We start from the raw sequence: 18663 nt of genomic DNA on the forward strand, positions 1-18663 counted from the left end.
GTACATATTAATATTAATACATATTAATCATAAAAAAATTAAAGGTTTTAATTAACAAATAAAAAATAAGGGTCGATCGTAGAGGGGTGAAAATTTAAGGACGTATGTATTTTTATATGCTGTATCATAAAAAAAAAACAATTTTTTTTTCTAAAAAGGAAAAAGAAATTCAGGGGTGGACCACCCTTAACATTTAGGGTGATGATAAATAGATGTCCGATTCTCCGCCCTGGCCGATATGCGCGCTATGATTCACGAAAATCGGTCGAGCCGTTTCGGAGGAGTTCAATCACGTTCATAGTGACACGAGAATTTTATATAACAGGTTGTCAAATATCTCCCTTCCGCTTTTTTGCTCTTTATTCAATGCTTTATAAAAAGTGTTACAGTGATCGGATTTAGTTCAAATATGCGCCGTTTTGTTCGATAATCTGTTTCCATCTAGACGGCAACTTCATAATACCTCCCTCGTAGAAGCCCCCCTCCTTATTTGCGAAGAACTCGGACAGCCACTTTTCACAAACCTCTTTTGAGTTCAACTTTACACCACCAAGGGCGTTCGCCATGGACAGGAAAAGGTGGTAATCACTTGGCGCTATGTCCGGGCTATATGGTGGATGTGATAAAACCTCCCATCCGAGCTCCCGTAGCTTCTGACGAGTCATCAACGAAGTGTGTGGTCTGGCGTTGTCCTGGTGGAACACTACACCCTTCCTGTTGGCCAATTCTGGACGCTTCTGGTCGATCGCCTGCTTCAAGCGGTCCAGTTGTTCGCAGTAGATGGTAGAATTAAGCGTCTGGCCATATGGGAGCAGCTCATAGTGGATGATTCCCTTCCAATTCCACCAAACACACAGCAAAACCTTCCTGGCCGTCAATCCCTGCTTGGCCACTGTTTGGGACGATTCACCGGCCTTCGACCACGACCGTTTTCGCTTGATATTGTCGTATGTGATCCATTTTTCGTCGCCAGTCACCATCCGCTTCAAGAATGGGTCGAGTTCGTTCCGTTTCAGCAGCATATCACAGGCGTTGATTCGGTCCAGAAGGTTTTTTTGCGTCAAATCATGCGGCACCCAAACATCAAGCTTTTTTTTTGTATCCAGCCTTCTGCAGATGGTTTAAAATGGTTTGGTGACTAACTCCCATCTCCTGGGCGATGTCACGAGATGCCACATGCCGGTCTAACTCGATGTAGTCCATGATTTAATCGGTATTTGTCGTCACAGGTCTTCTGCCGGCTGGCTTATCCATGGTGTCGTTTTCGCCGGCTCTGAATCGTCGAAACCATTCCTCCGCGGTTCGAAGTGATAGAGTACCATCCCCCAAAACACCATTAATCTCACGGAACGTTTCTCTAGCGGATTTGCCTTTAACGAAGGAAAACTTTAAAATAGCGCGAATTTCGGCGTTAGTGAACTCCATGTTTACACGTCTATAACTGTTGAACGCAATATCAAAACTAATCATGCATAGCGTCGTTTTGTAGGTTATGTCAAGACCTTTCAAATTATGTATAGTATTGCCAGATACGAGCTCTGTAGCGCTTTGTACATAGCCGCGAAATTCAAAAGACAAAAAGGCGGAAGGGAGATATTTGACAACCTATTATTAGATTAACTTTAGTTTTTTTGTTTTTAATTTATAAAGTCATTATTAATGTTTATTAATTTATTATAATGTGTGAATACAGTCACTCCAAAAAAATTAAAATATGAAAATTAACATTATTTATATTTTTTCGATTTAATTATATTCCCCTGTAGGCAAACATGTATTCGTGTAGTATCCAGGGTATAACTTATATAAGGTTACAAAGGATCGTTTATAACTTAGCAGTAACTTACTTCTTTTGGTTCCGTTTCATACAAATAAAAACATAAACAATTTTTTTGCCTAAACCACCAGGTTTACTAAAAATTATATAAAATAACTTCGATTAATCTTTACTAGATCTATCGATTGGCATTAAAAAAGTGAAAAAAAAAAAAACAAAAAAAAAAGTCTTAATTCCGCCCTGCCAATGTTTTCGATCCAGTGTATTACCATCCTAAGGTTGTCCGCCAATATCAATGCTGTCGTTGCCCTATTTGACACATTGACGAATCTTGCAATCGCTCAGGCTAGCCTCCAGCTTTGCTTTTATTAGGTCCATCATAAATGATTTCATCTCAAACTCATGTGTCTTCATCAGCAACATATTCATCATAGATCTTCTTCAACCATTGCTGTATATTATACTAGAAGATGTTTCGAACTCGAACGCTTTCCATCTGAATTTACTTGAATGATCTCCTTCTCTAAGTTGGAAGGTTTGTAATGTGTTTTTGTATATTTTCAGGCATCCCACATAGCTCAGCGGGTCTGAGTGCGCAGTCTCCATTGGTGCCTTCCAATACCATCTTCTACCAGCATGCACCACCACCCACAGATACTCATCCCACTTGTGAGTAGATCTGTTAGATATTTAATGGAATCAGGCGTTACCTCGCGGAAGTCCATCCTAAGTAGGAAAAAAAAACTTGACTTTGTGTTTGGCACTAATCGGTGTAACATAACTCCTGAAGATGCCCCGTGGAGGGGTGAAACACGTGTTGAGTGATTTAACGCTGGCAGTTGTGTAATTCGCATTGTTTGCCGCATACGTAGCTTCTAGCCCAGCGTTTCCCAACGTAGTGTCCACGGCCTACAAGTCAGCAAATTGATTTGTGGGCAATTGACAAATGGACTCTACAACCTTTTAACTCTTTCGTTTTGATATAAATATTATGTATATTACATAGGAAGGTATGTCTTTTAGATAGACTTAAATAGGGCATGACACAGAAAGGAGTTGGGAGACGCTGTTCTGACCGGTCCTATTGGAAAAAGGGGAGGTTTTCGGTTGAAATGATGATGACAGTTGATCCAATTTGGCTTAACCAGCTAACGCAGCTGGATATCTACCTACACTGCTGAATATTCCTTCATGAATTTTCAATAGCATAAGGAACTGGAGTAAGTCAAAGACGATTGGCAGCTTTCTAAAGCACAAATAAACATCAAAGGTTATGCTCTATTGAAATCTGGTTTAATCGCTTGCAGCATCAGAGCTGTCGAGTCAGCATTCCAGTGGGAAGTATGAAGGTGCTCCACAGGACTCGTTGGGCGATTTCGTGACTTTCGTATGCCAGGAGCCGCCTTCAGATGTACAACAGATACAGGTATATATCCCTTTCCAAACTCTTATTTCTGCACAATTCTAATTCTTCTGTTTTCCATTCTTCTATATTCTTTAACTTATTCTCTTCTGTTTTATTTATCTATCGCACAGATATAACTTTAGGTCATAGTTCAGGCTGTAAGATATCCATGGGGGATATACTATAATCGCCATAATTGGAAAGCGGGTTTCATGTACATGTTGAAACTTGACTATTTCTTGTGACAATCCTTTATAATTATTGAACAAAGTGTGATTTAAATGAGATTGTATCCAAATCGAACCCTCGACTTACTAAAGCAAGTCTAAGTCATATACTGCTACCATTGCTCATTTTTAACTTTAGTTAAATAATTATTTTAGTTGTGACTCGTGTCTTATAATAAACATATATAAAGTTGAATCATAATTAACGCACTTCTTCTTTTTTTAATCAATATCTGAAACCTATTGTATTGGGGTAATATTTTTTTAGATTTTTGTTTTATTTATAATTTTTAAATTAGTGTTTTTCTTACATTATTCTGTCAAACTATCTTACTTTTACGTTTTAATTTTAATTGCTTCTTATACTTATATGGGAAGCCACGGCATTTTTATCTGATCCTATTATATTTATGTTTATACATATAAGACAATTTCTCTCAACCATATAGGTATATGCTTAGAAATAAAAACAATAATGCGTTGATCTGAAAACAGGAAAACGGCATTTAAAGTTATTATTTAAATTGTCGATACCTTTTAATAGTTTATTTTGGAATATTATAAATTATCACTTTGATATCTCAAATACCGACTGCTTTACCGACCGGCTATCGCAATGGAAGCCATCATAACATCATTACTAACAGCGCCATCTATGAAGTGTCAAGGTTAAACAGACACTGCTTTACCGACATTAAATAAACGCGCCACAATTTAAATAGAATTATTAAAGAATCTAGTTTCTTTAAATATACATTAATATTAGAAGCAAATAAATATTTACCTAAGATTTAAGTTCATTGAGTTAACAAATCTTTTTTGGGCATTTTATACGCTTACATTACGAAATTTTACAATAGGATCCCGGTTATCGTTCAAATAGCTCCAATTGTTAAATTCCAAATAATATTTTATATAACTATACATAATTTAAAAAAAAAAAAACACTTATTCTACTATTTTTAACCTCCCTCTGTCTGAGTGCAGTCTATATTAGAATATAAAGCAGTTTGCACACTTTTAAAACTGATTCTTGTTTAATATATACAACCATTCTACTTCATTTACAATTTTTATTTTAATTATTACAAATCTTTCTTCAATACTGACTGGTTCTAATCATCACGCGTTTACATATTTGTCATTTCCTATCTATATTATCTCTAGAGATAATTAAATAATTATACAGGTTCAAAATACTTTTAAAAATTGACCAAAATCTTTTGCATCATGCGGAACGCAGGGAATTTGACAACCCTATTTTGAACGGGTATATATTTGACGTACAACTAACGCCATCTCTTGTCAATTATAAACAAGAGTTACATTTAAACATTCCCACACGTGATTTCTAAATAAGCCATTTCTATTCCCGGAGACACGACTATTTTAAGACATCGATCTTTGAGTTCGAATAGTTTAATGAACGCAATAGTTCTGGTGTGTCGATAAAATTATTGTAATGTGTATAGAGGAACTTATTTTTTTTACACTTCGCGCCATATAGGGGATAGAACCTTATGGCGTTATTTGTCAACCCCAGGTGGTACAGATGTAAAGATATATTTAATATCAATTTATTCAACATTTGAACTTTTAACAGAATTTTTTTTAATCGTTAACTTGTTACACATATTTAAAGTTTAACATAGATTTTTATATATACACTTTATCAGATCTAGTCTAAATGTTTACTAACCTTCTAAGTCCATAACAAACCATAGTCTTTGATCCCGATCCCGATTTAGCAATATTTTTATTTGTTTTTTTCATTGTTTGACTATAAATCATTATATGTTCTCAGTGAGATAGTTATAAGGTAACAATTGTAACCATTTTATATTTCTAAGCTTCTAAGTTTGTACTTTCTTACTGCCTTTTGTTACTGTTTATCTCCAATAAAGTAAATAAATAAGTGTTTATTACTAAATGGGAGTTTTAGGGTTTTGTTTACTTGACTTTTTGTTTATTGACTTGAAATTGAACAGTATTGAAGTAAATAAATCGAAGAACTATAGGAAATCCACTGCAGGATATAGGCTCTTTCATAGATTAATAAGACCAGTTAAAAGCGTAGCTAGTTTTTTTCGACCATGGCAAGGGTGCCTGTCCAGGGCGTCAGCTTCAACATGATTATGGCATCCATCCTAAGTTAGCTTATAGACGCTCTCTACAAGGAATACGCCTTCCCAAAAGATCTTTACAATATTATTGTATAGATTAATTTATTACTAGCAGTATCCTGCGCTTTACTACCAACTAAACCACCAAATCAAAACGTTTCAATTCAAATCAGTATGAACTGTTACGCCAAAATATGAAATTCATAGGAATGACAGTAACGCCATCTGTCTAAAATTAGTAATACCAACTTAGAAAAACAAATTTGTTAAAGACCATCACGTGATCAAATGCGTAGTTTACAATTCTATAAAGGACATACAGACTAACAGTCATTTTTATATATGTAAATCTTATTTAGCGTTTATTTACGCAGGTACACGGCCTTTCGAGGAGTCCAAAGCCGGCTTACTTCAGCAACTCCATGCTGCCGCCACCTCCTCTACCACCAATGGCCCGACCCGTGGCCATCATCAGATCAACAGGTACCAGATATATATATACACATTGGTCATCATATACACCAACACCTCGCTTTGCGTCGTTTCATTTTGCGTTTTTTTTTTCGAAGTTTCGTCGCTGCTTAATTAGTACTAATTTTCACTGTACATCGTTAGATTTTCGAGGTTGCGCTGTTTTGGATTCGAGTCTTTAATTTTTTTTCCAAAAGATAGCAACACTTTCATTTCTAATTGCTATATATATTTTTACAATTTATTTATTGGCAGAGTTATATTATTTTTGTTTTTTAAATGTTTACTTTGTTCAATTTTCATTTAAAAAACTAGTATTTTCATAACCCTGGAATCTATCTTCGATCTTTACATGGTTTGATATAAAAATCTTAATTCACTTTGCGGCGTTTTAATTTGCGTCGTGTTTTTTTGGAACGTAACCACGACGCAAAGTGAGGTATTGGTGTATATTATTATATAGATGTATAAAACTCCTTGGAGTAGAAAACAAAAAATAAGTGTATTGTGGTGAAGCATAGAAGGAAGAAAAAAAGATAGAGTATGTAGTTATATGACGATTGGAAGAAGAGAAAATAAATAAATTAATAATTATGAAAATATTTCGTAACCCTAATCCATATTACAGATTAATATTGAGGAACGAGATACTCCCAAAGAAGGGGACATACATTTGTATTAAAGTTGTAAGTCTAAGATAGATCTCACATATTCAGTAGTAAGAAGTTTGCTTTTGGAACAAAACATACCACAAATGACTTCGGAAATTCATATTTTAGTACTACCTTCACTATGTAATGAAACTAGTTTGGCGGCAGCGCCATCTAGCAATGCAAAAGTATACTAAACAAATGATTTAAAACAGGCTTTGGTATCTATGAACGGGATGATATTTTAGTTACTTTTATTTAATATTTACTCACGAGTTACTTAAAATTGGAATAATTAGTAATTAAAAATAATCACAAATAATATGTGGCGCAAATGTCATAATATGATAGTCCCTTAAATTTTAGAGAAAAGATAGTTTTTTAAAGAACTAGCTGTCTTTAAGCGATGGTTAATATATATGTATGTCGAAACACAGTGATGTTTGGCGCCATTTGTAAAAATTAAGACACATTCACATTATGACATTACTTTTGCGCCACCTGTTACGCAATACAAAATTATATACATTTTTTTGATACCAATGTTGACGTGTCGATATATTATCAGCTGTTACTATATTTGTGCAATTGTTTACTGGTTCGCAGCGAGCGAAGCTGGTTCAGTGGGATCAGGCGTGGGCGTGGGCGTCGGTGCGGGGGGAAGCTCGCCCGCGTCGCCGGAAGGCCGATCGCCGGGTGCTTCGCCCCGTCGTCGATCACCGCACTACCGCGACTGCCACCCAACTCTAACCCACTTCAACCATTTCCATTCGCAACCGCAGCAGGTACCAGATATATTACCATTCTCAACCATAGGATATCTTCTGTAATATATATAGCTACTAGCTGACCCGGCCACGCGTTGCTGTGAAAATTTAAATAGTGGAAATAATTGAATTATACGGTATTTCGTTCACTACAAAATAAATTTAATTAATTTTATAGCGTCAACAACACGTGGTAATTATGCTGTTAAAATGTAGCTTATATGACACGTTCGTAGATTTACCATAGCAGCGCCATCTATTGATTACTTACTCAACCCAGTCGAAAGGTATCGACATCTGTTAGAATCATTTGGAGTTAACAGATAATTGTGACTGTCAAATAATAACAGACAATAATTAGCAATAAATTAAAATTGCGACTATAATTTGAGATTTAAACTATCCTATCTCTCAAGTTAGATCGAACTGCACATGGTGTGCGAATTTTATTATAATCGGTTAAGTGGTTTAGAAGTCCATTGAGTATAAACATTGTGACACGAGATTTATATATATTAAGATATGCAAGCCGCTTTTAACGGGGGTATGCCTATATCCAACAGTCAGATATATGTTTTATCTTAAATCAAAGTATATTTGCGCTGATTTACAAATATATACTTGTATAAATATCTGCAGGTGTTCAGTTACGGTGGACTGGGTGGTGGAGCTGTGTTAGCCGGTGGTGGCGGCGGTTCGCCCCCCGGGGGTCTCGGTCTATACGCCCCCCGACCGCCTCCACGTGCGCCTCCCAGGTAACTTCTTTACTCCACACGACGTATCTTAGTATTCCATGGACCTGCGGATGCCGGGTCCATCTTCTTATAGTGAGAGTCACAGAAAGAAAGAGAGAGAGAAAGTGGTCGGTGTTGACGACCCGCGTACATTTACGAGATTTCTGTATAGCAACATTAGTAACAGCGCCATCTAGTGATATAAAACTATTATAAATGAATAGGTAAAACACACTTTTGTACCTATCATCAGAATTATATATTATTTGCTTTTGTATATTTATTATTATAGTTAAACTTACATCTTGTTTTAATAGTAATGACATAAAAATGAGAAAGCTATTTAGAAGTTATCACAGTAGAAACAATCCTACGTCTCAAAGCCACTAGGCGTAGCTTCTCATTTTGGAGAAGGAGACAAAGAGAAATAGAGAGAGTAGTAACATATATAACACTATTTTATATCGCCGCCCCGACCAAAAAAAATGATTAGTGTGAAAATGCAACTTTTCTGAAGAGACGATAAACTAAATATTGGTTATATCCCTACATAAGGCAATGAAAATATTTGTAAGAACACAATTGTATCTATTCTCATCATGCCAAATAGGAAAAAATATTTACTTATATCTTATAATCTTTTTATTCTTGTATTATTACCTAGTTTATTTAAAGGAAAAAAATTCTGCCTATCTCCGCCATTTTTGACAAGAAAATTTTGAAAAAAATTAACAAGCTGCATTAGAACTCGTAGATTTAAAATATTTATAAACCAAATGATAACGGCGATTGTAATTTTGTAAGGTGATGGCAGCGATATATGATAAATGTTCAACTACCAGGCAGTTAAAATATATATATTTTTCAGATGGAATGCCCCATTCCCAACACTGGAGGAAGAGTTCAATATCATGACTGCACCGGGTGGTCCAGACCATGTAGTCTTGTTGGACGATGGTAAGTTTTTTATCTATCAGGAAACCGGAAATTAATGTCGCTTTCTTAAGTTAAATTCACACGACTACATTTTTAATAAGTTTTTATTTCTTATCAACAATATATTCACCTTCGTTATCAACAACCTTTTGCCGCCTAGTATACAAATCAATACCGGAGCGGTAACAAATCAATCGATTTTTTTTAAATATGTCGACAACGACATTACTTTCCGGTCCCCCTAATACACACTCTAACATTATATATGTTAATAAAGCCTGACTGAATTTCAAAGGATGACTGATAAATACGTTATAGTATATCAGAATGTATTTAGTTTTTGAAATACAAAATCCTTGGCAATATAAAATCATACCCTCACCCTTAACTACTTCCTTACATACCCTTACCCTTAACTAATCTTGAGTCAAGGTTTCACTCAAAATGACAGTATCCAAGAAATTGTTTTCACCAGATATCCTCGTGATAAAATCATCATATTAATTGTAGACATAGACCTGCCCCCTAGATTTTATAAGACACTGGAAGTAGCTTGCATCCTGTGGTTTCCAGGTATGGAGTTCTACTATACACTTGCAGGTCTGTGATGATGACTTCAGAACTTAATGCTCCAGCAAGCATCAGTTCTGACCGCTATGAGTCCAATAGGTCAACATATAACGTCACCCCAAAATTAATAAGGTCTTCCACGTCCGTCGACATATGGTTGGACATCCTATACTGCGCTTGCTGATCCATGGTCTTCACATCAGAACTTTATGCCAGCGAGCATCTGTTCTGTATACTATGTGGTCCAAGAGGTCAACATATAAGTCTCCCAAAATTAATAAGGTCGTCCATGTCTGTCGACATATGGCTGGACATCCTATACTGCGCTTGCTGATCCATGGTCTTCACATCAGAACTTTATGCCAGCGAGCATCTGTTCTGTATGCTATGTGGTCCAAGAGGTCAACATATAACGTCTTCCAAAATTAATAAGGTCGTCAACGTCTATCGACATATGGTTGGACATCCTATACTGCACTAGCTGATCCGTGGTTTTCACTCCAGAACTTTAAGGCAGCGAGCATATGTTCTGTATGCTATGTGGTCCAAGAGGTCAACATATAACGTCTCCCAAAATTAAAAAAGTCGTCCACGTCTGTCGGCATATGGTTGAACATCCTATACTGCGCTAGCTGATTCGTGGTCTTTACTCCAGGACATTATAGTCCCAGCGAACATCTGTTCTACGATCTACTTCTTCTGATGCACTTAAAGTCGTTTGTCTACCTTGTTGGTTGGATGTATATCCGCTATGATCTCATCTCCAGAAAATTAAGATCAAAACCATCAGTTATAGAAATTAGATTAATTGGTTTACATATGCCGTCTTCCGAGGCGAAGATTTGGACTATATACAGAGACGAACCAAGATGGCGATGTCACTATGCTTTAAGCGCTTAGATCCAGAGCTTGGAACACTTTTGTGTTCTGTAGACAGCATTTTGGAAAGTGTGCAGCAGAATTACACCAAATAATTCTCCCATCCCCTTTCTTCCACCCACATGTGAACAGCGAAGAAGTGGAATCTATCAGCGTCATTGTTTCCAGATAAATAACTTAGATGCCTTCAAGATAAGAGTGAATAGGTTTCTGCTAGGCAAGCATGTAGCATCGTAGACCTCGGGCATCGCTTAACATCTAATGAGACAGAGGTCAAATTGGCCTTGTATATAAAAGATAAAAATGACCCAAACAAGGTCCACTGGTCTTGGACATTAATTGAAATTATATATATATATATATATATATATATATATATATATATATATATATCCTTCGTATAAAATATAGATAAACCTATTTAATTATTAAAAGATTAATAAATATATTTTTTTCTTATGCCATTTGTTTGTCGCTGGGGTGTTAGTTTTGCTTATAATGTATCTTATTCTTCTTGTTTATTGAACGCAGGCATTTGGAAGAATAATTGCCGATATATTATATATAATATATATATTTATATATTATATATATAATATATATATTTATATATTATATATATAATATATATATTTATATATTATATATATAATATATATATTTATATATTATATATATAATATATATATATATATATATATATATATATATATATATATATATATATCAATGGTTTCAGAAATATTAAATAATACGAATCTTTGTTCTCAGCTGCGAGTGGTGATTATTTTATGAGTTGTGTTTGTTTCCAGAGAGGTTCTTCCAGTCGAACGTGATCACCGCAGACGGCGCTGCGATGGACACGTCGTCGGGCGTTGCGCACGCGCAGGCGCAGGTGGAGGCCGAGGAGCTGGCGCCGGACAAGCCGCTGCGCTCGCCGTGATGGCCGCCGCCGCGGTGGACGCCCGCGCCGCCGCCGCACTGGCGGCCCGTCGCGCACCGGACTGCACCCCGCGCCGTCGACCCGCCCTATTTATAGCCAGCTCTACTTTTTTTCTCTCGCACGGCAGCTCTTTCTTTGCGGCCTATGTTTTTATTACTTTAAACTTCACATGTTTAATTCGAATGTAACCGTAATTTTTATATACGTTAATTTAATTTTGTTATACTAATATTTAAACAAAAAGAATAACAAGCCAAGCACAATTTAAAATATTTTATATTGACATTCGGAGTGTTTAAATAATTTCAAATTTCAGTTCTATCGAGTGTAAGTGATATCTCGTTTCGTCTTTTGTTTCACATTCACTTTTTAGAAAATAATTTTGGATATAATTTGAAAACACATTCGGAATTTGAATCAAATTAACCGAAATCTCAAATAACGTGATATGATTTTAGCGTCCGAGAATGTACTTAATTTGCTTTTATTCTATAACATTCATCGTATATAAAGTAATAACAAACTTATTACTTATGATCTAATTATATCGCTAATATTTGTACAACGAATGTAAACAACATAAAGTAGGTTTTTTCTAATTGTTATTTCTTTGTAGGAATTTTAAATGGTACGAAAGAATTTTAAAAATGGATCTCCACATGGCTGCGTCTGACATCGGTCTTGTTGAAGTAAATTTCTTTTTTTACGTTTCACCATTCGATGCGGCGGAATGATGCGGGGTCGAGTGTAAATATTGTTAAATATACGGCTAAAGATAAACCGCGGCAATGGTACTAGTGAAAGAATACTTTTTAAACTATACTCTGTATTGATTATCTGTACGTCAAAATGATATTGCAAAAATGTATATCAGCGCCATCTATCAAAAAGCGCCGGAACTACCGCGTACAAATATTCAATACGGCCTTCGTTAATTGTTAAGACGGCCAACGAATACAATACTCCAACGGTAATAATTAGTAATTGTAAATTATGAAGCTACGAAAAAAGTAAACGACATTATATATATATTCTAATATTTTTATAGAATATAAATCAAGTATAATGATCAAGCCTTCCAGTAATATAGTGAATTAAAATGAAATTGTTACATTGCAGCTTTTACGAAGTTATTTTGCTGAACTTCGAGGCAGTTCGGAGCCACTATAGTAAACGAATGCTTCCAATACTGGCGTCAAAACTTAATATGACGAAAGTGTGATATTATAAGTTGTTTTTTTTTTTTTTTGTTTCGTTGTTGTGTGTTTTGTATTGAGAAGTAAATAGTGATAAGCTTATATTAGTTTACGAAGAAAAAAATAATAATTAATTTATTGAACGAATATTTAATAAAGACGAGCCTTGCTTAAGTATATTAGTTTAGTTCGTATATAGTAGCCGTCAAACTGTCACGTTTGTTCTTGTTCTCGGTGTCAACTTATATGAAAACGCTTATTAATAAATATAATTTATTACGAATTATTCAAATTTGGAACGTTTTAAATGTCATTGTTAAAAAAGTCAAAGGCGTTTGAATCTTTCAGCCAATGACAAATGACAGCCATAAAATGTCACTTTAAAAATTGGCACATTTTTTATTTATTTGTCTTTATTTAAGTATTAATTGTTAGAAATTTAAAATTAAATTAATCTATTGCGATGAGTATAAGTAATAAAAGTTAATATGTATTTTTAAATTAAAGTTATACATTTTTAATAGAATTCTAGTTTTAATATTGTGTGAAACGTGGACAAGAACAAATTGACAAACGTAGTCCGACAACAGTCGAGGGACAGTCAATAGGTGCCTTTCATAAAAAATAAAAAACTAATTATAAACTTTAACTATAGGGTCTTTTAAATTGTAGTGTTCTTTTGAAATCCATCCGCTCACATGTACTGTGGGGTAACTCATCGATATCTCGTTAAGGACATGTTAGTCAATTAAAATAAATTTATTCGATCCGCCATCTTTGGAAAAAAACTCGCGACATATGACATACGAAATATCGATGCGAATGTTTACCGCTGACATATTTTATATATTTAGATTTAGTGTTTTCTGTCCTGTTCATGCAATAATAAAGTTTCATTCGCAATCCCGTGGCCATACGAGAAAAGCTAGTCATTAGAGTTACAACGTAAATTTAATGTTACTTAAAAGTTTAAAAAAAAGTATTTACAATTATAAAACGTACCTTACGTTTATAAGTAAGGGAACGTAAGTAAAAGAAATGTGGCCAAATTACACTTAAAATAAAAATCCAAATATATATACACGATTTTTAAATAGAACTTAGATTGTAAGTACGGTACGGTTAGGTTCGAGTTTCGTGGTTTAAATACGTCGATGACGTCATCGAGCTCACAAGACGTTGAAAACTGAACGCGGCGATAGCAACGCGTCAATGAAATGGCGGCACAGTGTTAGCTAATAGCAGCACATCATTATAAAATGGCGGGAAAATACCGTGAAATGGCGGCATCACAATAAAATGGCCGCACCTCATGTCAAAATGGCGGCTAATCACAATAAAATGACTGCATGTCATTTGATAATACCGACACATTACAATAAAATGGCAGTATATCGTGTCGAAATTACTGAATTTTAATTCTAAATGTCGACATGACATGTGGATATGGTGGCATGACTTGTCAAAATGGTCGTTTTTGTCAAAATGGCGGCATGTCATGTCAAAATGGTGGCAAGCAAAAATGATAGCACGTCAAGCGGTTGCCTTCGACGCTTTTCGGATTTCAAAATCACATCGACACATTTGATTTTGACATTAATCATTTTTTCTAACGCCGTACGCTTTCTCAGAAATACAGACACACGCGTTATTGTTTAAAACCTAAATTTAATTCGGCAGAACATTAAAATAAGATATATTAGTGAAATAGTGAGGTAGGGAACGTAGCAATAACGAACAAGCAATAAATAAATTTTGGAAGATAGTATAATTGTAACGGCTTTAGTAAAGCTAGTGTTTGATACTGAAGTAGCCACAGTATACTCTATATTTGGATCGCGGGATATTTTTTCTATAGCAAAAGTGCCGAGAGGACGTCGCTTCACAAGCGAAATGGGCCGTCGATTGGTACAGATAACATAGCTATTTCAGATTAAAAAAAACCACAGATTATAATTACAGCTGTAATAGTTCAACTAGGCTGGAAGGCGGGGATTAGTCAATTGCTAGCGTATAGATATATTTAAAAAAAGAATTAAAAAAAATAATAAACAGAGGATTGATAGTCACTTGGTCGTTCCATAATTCGGACTACCCACACGTAACAACCGAGCTGTGAATATTGGTGACGAATTTAAATAGGTCATTGGTGCCGAAAATTCTAGACTGTGATTAAATTGTTCATGCTGAACGTGTCTTATATTGAAATAGTTTTTGTATGGGCCGGTGCAGCGGTGAGCGGACAGTGTCATTTGACGTGTGGGTTGCGTATGGATAATTTTGCGGAATCGCGACATCTAGCGGCATTACTTATAAGTTCAATCACTTTTATTACCTGACTTTTTTAAATAAATAAAGCAATGAAAAATAATTGCTATATTTCTTGTGGTAAAACGATCTCTGCTTTTATCACGAAAAAAAATATAAAAGACTTATCAGTTTGTCCCATAAATCAACGTCAAACCAAATCTCTATGTTACGTATTTTTTAAATTTACGCCACACGGAATGTTAATTAATTTTATGTACACTATAATGTTCTTTCTATTACTATAGCTATAAATTTTTACTTTATTATTCTTTTTTATTAATTTTCATGTTACCATCAGTTGCGTTTACTTAAACTATAGATAAAAATTCAAGTAATGGTCTAATTTCAAAAGAAAAAGTGCCTTTTGTCAAACGATATACTTCAAATGATTATCATACCCAAGTAAAATAAGCTAAATAAAGCTTACAACTCATTTGTTAAGTCATATGGCCAATCAATTAATTTTAACTTGACGTTGATTTATAGGACACTACATCAGGACACTGGGACCGTATAAATCGTGTCTTTATGAATGGCGATGTTAATGTAAAAAAGATGAGTCGGTATTCCGCAGAATTACCTATATTCGTTACAAAGAATAGTGCTATATTACACGGCATTTGATATGGCACATCATTTTATTAAATCAGTGGCACTGTGTTAAAAAGATTACTCGGTCGATGTATTTAGGTACGTCGAAATCTTTTTCTCGGTGTGCCAAATCAAATGCCGCGTACTATACGTGATTGGAAGATGAAGGTGTTATGAGAAAGTAACAGACAGCAATAGTTTGGGTAGAGGTTTCGTTGATAGCTTTTGCAGTAGTGCGTGACGTCATCGATGACGTAGACGCGGCGTGGCTTGCGCAAGCGCATCCGGCCACGCCCCACGTGACGTCACATTATAATTTCTTAGCACCAACGATATTGTGAAACGATTGAAAAAAAGCCTAAACATTATGTGCCTTAGATACAACAATATTGTATATTTGTAAAACGTTTATACAACGTGCTAACTAGAGATAATGGTTAATGTTGATTAATGTCTTCTTCATCGTCGCTTCCGTAAATCTGTTTCCGGTGTTGCCATATGCCCGCCCTATAATACCTTCCAAATCGGCTTACGCCATTACTCTACATTTCTTTTATTTCTTACAAAACCCCCCACTATTCGCTCAAGCGATGCCCAACATTCTGGAAGTGAATCCAGAGCAACTGTCTCCCCTCCACTTTATCCCTTTTCTCCCCCCTCCTTTTAAATAATTATATGTACAATTAAGTGACGCTTGATTGCGTAGTTTCGCTGATATATAAATACATCATAATATATTATATAATTTTAGTAAATACCTACCTTTACCCAATTAAGTAATACATTACTGGCAAGTATATTTACGCGGTGTTTATAATTAGGCGAGCTGTTTATTTGTGACTTTAAACAGGTTATATATCGCGTAGCTTCGATATAAATAATTATTTTATATTACAGACAAACGTACGGAATAGTTGAAGCAATCTATATACCAATACCCGGCGATAAATATTACACATCGATCTTAGGAGACAATCGGCTAATTTCGGTTTTGTAGAGTGTTGTCTCTGTCGCACGAAATACGACTGACAAAACGTCACATAGGTAGTGTGGGAAAGAGACAGTGCTCTACGAAGCCGAAATTAGCCGATTGTCTCTTTCTAAAGATCGATGTGCAGTATTTATTATGATATATATGATTTTGATATATACGTTTATTGGTAATAGTTGCATAAGGTTCACAATAGTAAATTTCTTTTATCAGCAAAAAGTATTTAAATTTATTACATCTAGATTCAATCAATCTGAAATCGATGACCACTTTGAAATTCTATTGTAATGCGACAAACCAAAAACTACTGCCAATAAGTCTAGGAACAGATAATAAACAATGATCCTGTACAATTCCATATATATCATATTAATATATATGTCATTTATTTTTATTTATTTAACAGTCTTTAAAAATTGTTAAAGATTACTGTAAATCCTTAATAAAAGGTTTAAAATTGAGTCCATTTTTTGTAAACATAATTGCTTCATCTATTCCATAAACTATATATAATACTATACTCGCTGATCAAAGTTCATACTCTTATTCAATCTAACTTATGTGAAATGAAAGGGACAGATGACTGTAGTGGGCGTCAACGATTGTAAAGATGTGTTTACATAGAGATTTTTTAAAAAAAAGAAATGAAAGTAATAGATGTGGGACTCTATATTTATTTGTGACAAACGGTATTATTGCGGTAGAGAATTGGGACTTGCGATAGTAAACCACGGGTTTGATTCCCAGAATACAATCTAATATTGTCTACACTTTATGCATTACTTATATAGGATTGCTACTGCTCACAGAAGTTTCCAGAAGATGGGCAGCAATGTGTTCTGCGTATCATACCTTACTGCAATCGTTACTTGCCAAGTGTGGTGATTATGATATATCCCCCCATAGATATCTTTGGGGGAGGCCTTGCTTAAAGTGTCGGCTCAAGTGTTTAAAGGATAGATGTAGGTGTCGCTAGTGTCACAGGAAAAGTAACACTGTACCTGGCTGCAGTGGATTTCAGTCCAAGTGAAGTTTAATTTTAACACGGAATACCTTATATTATCGTCATGTTATTCATTAAAGTTCAACATAAGCAAGCCTTCATTTTTGTATTTTATTTTAAATAATTTTTTGTTACTGCTTGGGGTTGTAAAATATCCTAAAACGTTGTCAATATTCTATCACACATACTATATACTACATAATTACATTTATTTTGATCATGTCTTATATATAAGACGTCCGGTACATTGTATTTTTATTATTAGATGTGTAAACACATCTTTACTTCGTTACGACTGTGCAAGTATTTAACCTATGATGCAAAATCATTTGTAATGATAAATGTAGTCTAAAAACTTGCTCCTATGTAAACACAGCCTTATATATTTATAATCCAATGAGAGCTGTTGTGATTTGGTATTAGCTCTGGTTGGCGAATATAGTATTGTCTGTCGATATGAACTGTCATGTTTTGTGGATTCTGATTTGAATTCTACTAATACCTAAGTATAATTTGTTTAACATTTAGTTGAATGTAATTAGATATTAATTATTAGTTTTGTTTAAAATGTGCAATTATGATTTAGCGAATTTATATTGTGTAGTCTAAAGTGTCCTGTCTGTAAATATACAGAAATGTATCTCTTTATTATTTTTCTATTTTTATTCTATGACAGCGGTATATGAATTGTTTTTTTTTTTTAAGAATTCAGAATTCACTTTGTAATTTCTCTATTTTAATATAGTTCGAGGTTTTTTTTTTTAAATGTTTTTTTCTTCTTAGATTTTTACGTTCAGAAACTGTCACACCTAAATGAAATGCCTTGTCCATCGCTACACGAAGCCTTCGCAAAGAGCATTTTATTTGGGTATGCCCATAAATAAATATAGACTTGTAAAAATGTTATGACGTGTATTTTTAACCTATACATATTAAGATATTTATAGAAATTTAGTCGTTTATTTATTTCAAACGACTTGTTATAAAGAAAATTGGTGCTTAAAGCTTAAACAAATATGTCGGCGTGCCGCGTGTGCTTCGTGTGACACGTGTGACACGTGGGACACGTCGGGCACGTGTAACACGTGCG

The 18663-nt window shown here is 34.7% G+C and overlaps 1 protein-coding gene across 1 annotated transcript in view; it reads left to right on the forward strand.

The window, feature by feature from the left end:
* The window catches only part of NfI (Nuclear factor I), a 103794-nt gene extending 92060 nt beyond the window's left edge, over positions 1-11734 (forward strand). The window contains exons 8-14 of the mRNA XM_068768669.1: positions 2342-2446; positions 3085-3203; positions 5907-6015; positions 7260-7438; positions 8060-8175; positions 9023-9111; positions 11352-11734. Coding sequence (XP_068624770.1) covers positions 2342-2446; positions 3085-3203; positions 5907-6015; positions 7260-7438; positions 8060-8175; positions 9023-9111; positions 11352-11482 — 848 coding nt within the window. The 3' untranslated portion in view covers positions 11483-11734. The remainder of the gene's footprint in view (positions 1-2341; positions 2447-3084; positions 3204-5906; positions 6016-7259; positions 7439-8059; positions 8176-9022; positions 9112-11351) is intronic.
* The last annotated feature ends 6929 nt before the right edge of the window (positions 11735-18663 follow it).

Source organism: Battus philenor, unplaced genomic scaffold, assembly GCF_028537555.1.
Source record: "Battus philenor isolate CCGP_79_NKW_IND1 unplaced genomic scaffold, ilBatPhil1.0.hap1 SCAF_26, whole genome shotgun sequence".
Lineage (NCBI taxonomy): Eukaryota > Metazoa > Arthropoda > Insecta > Lepidoptera > Papilionidae > Battus > Battus philenor.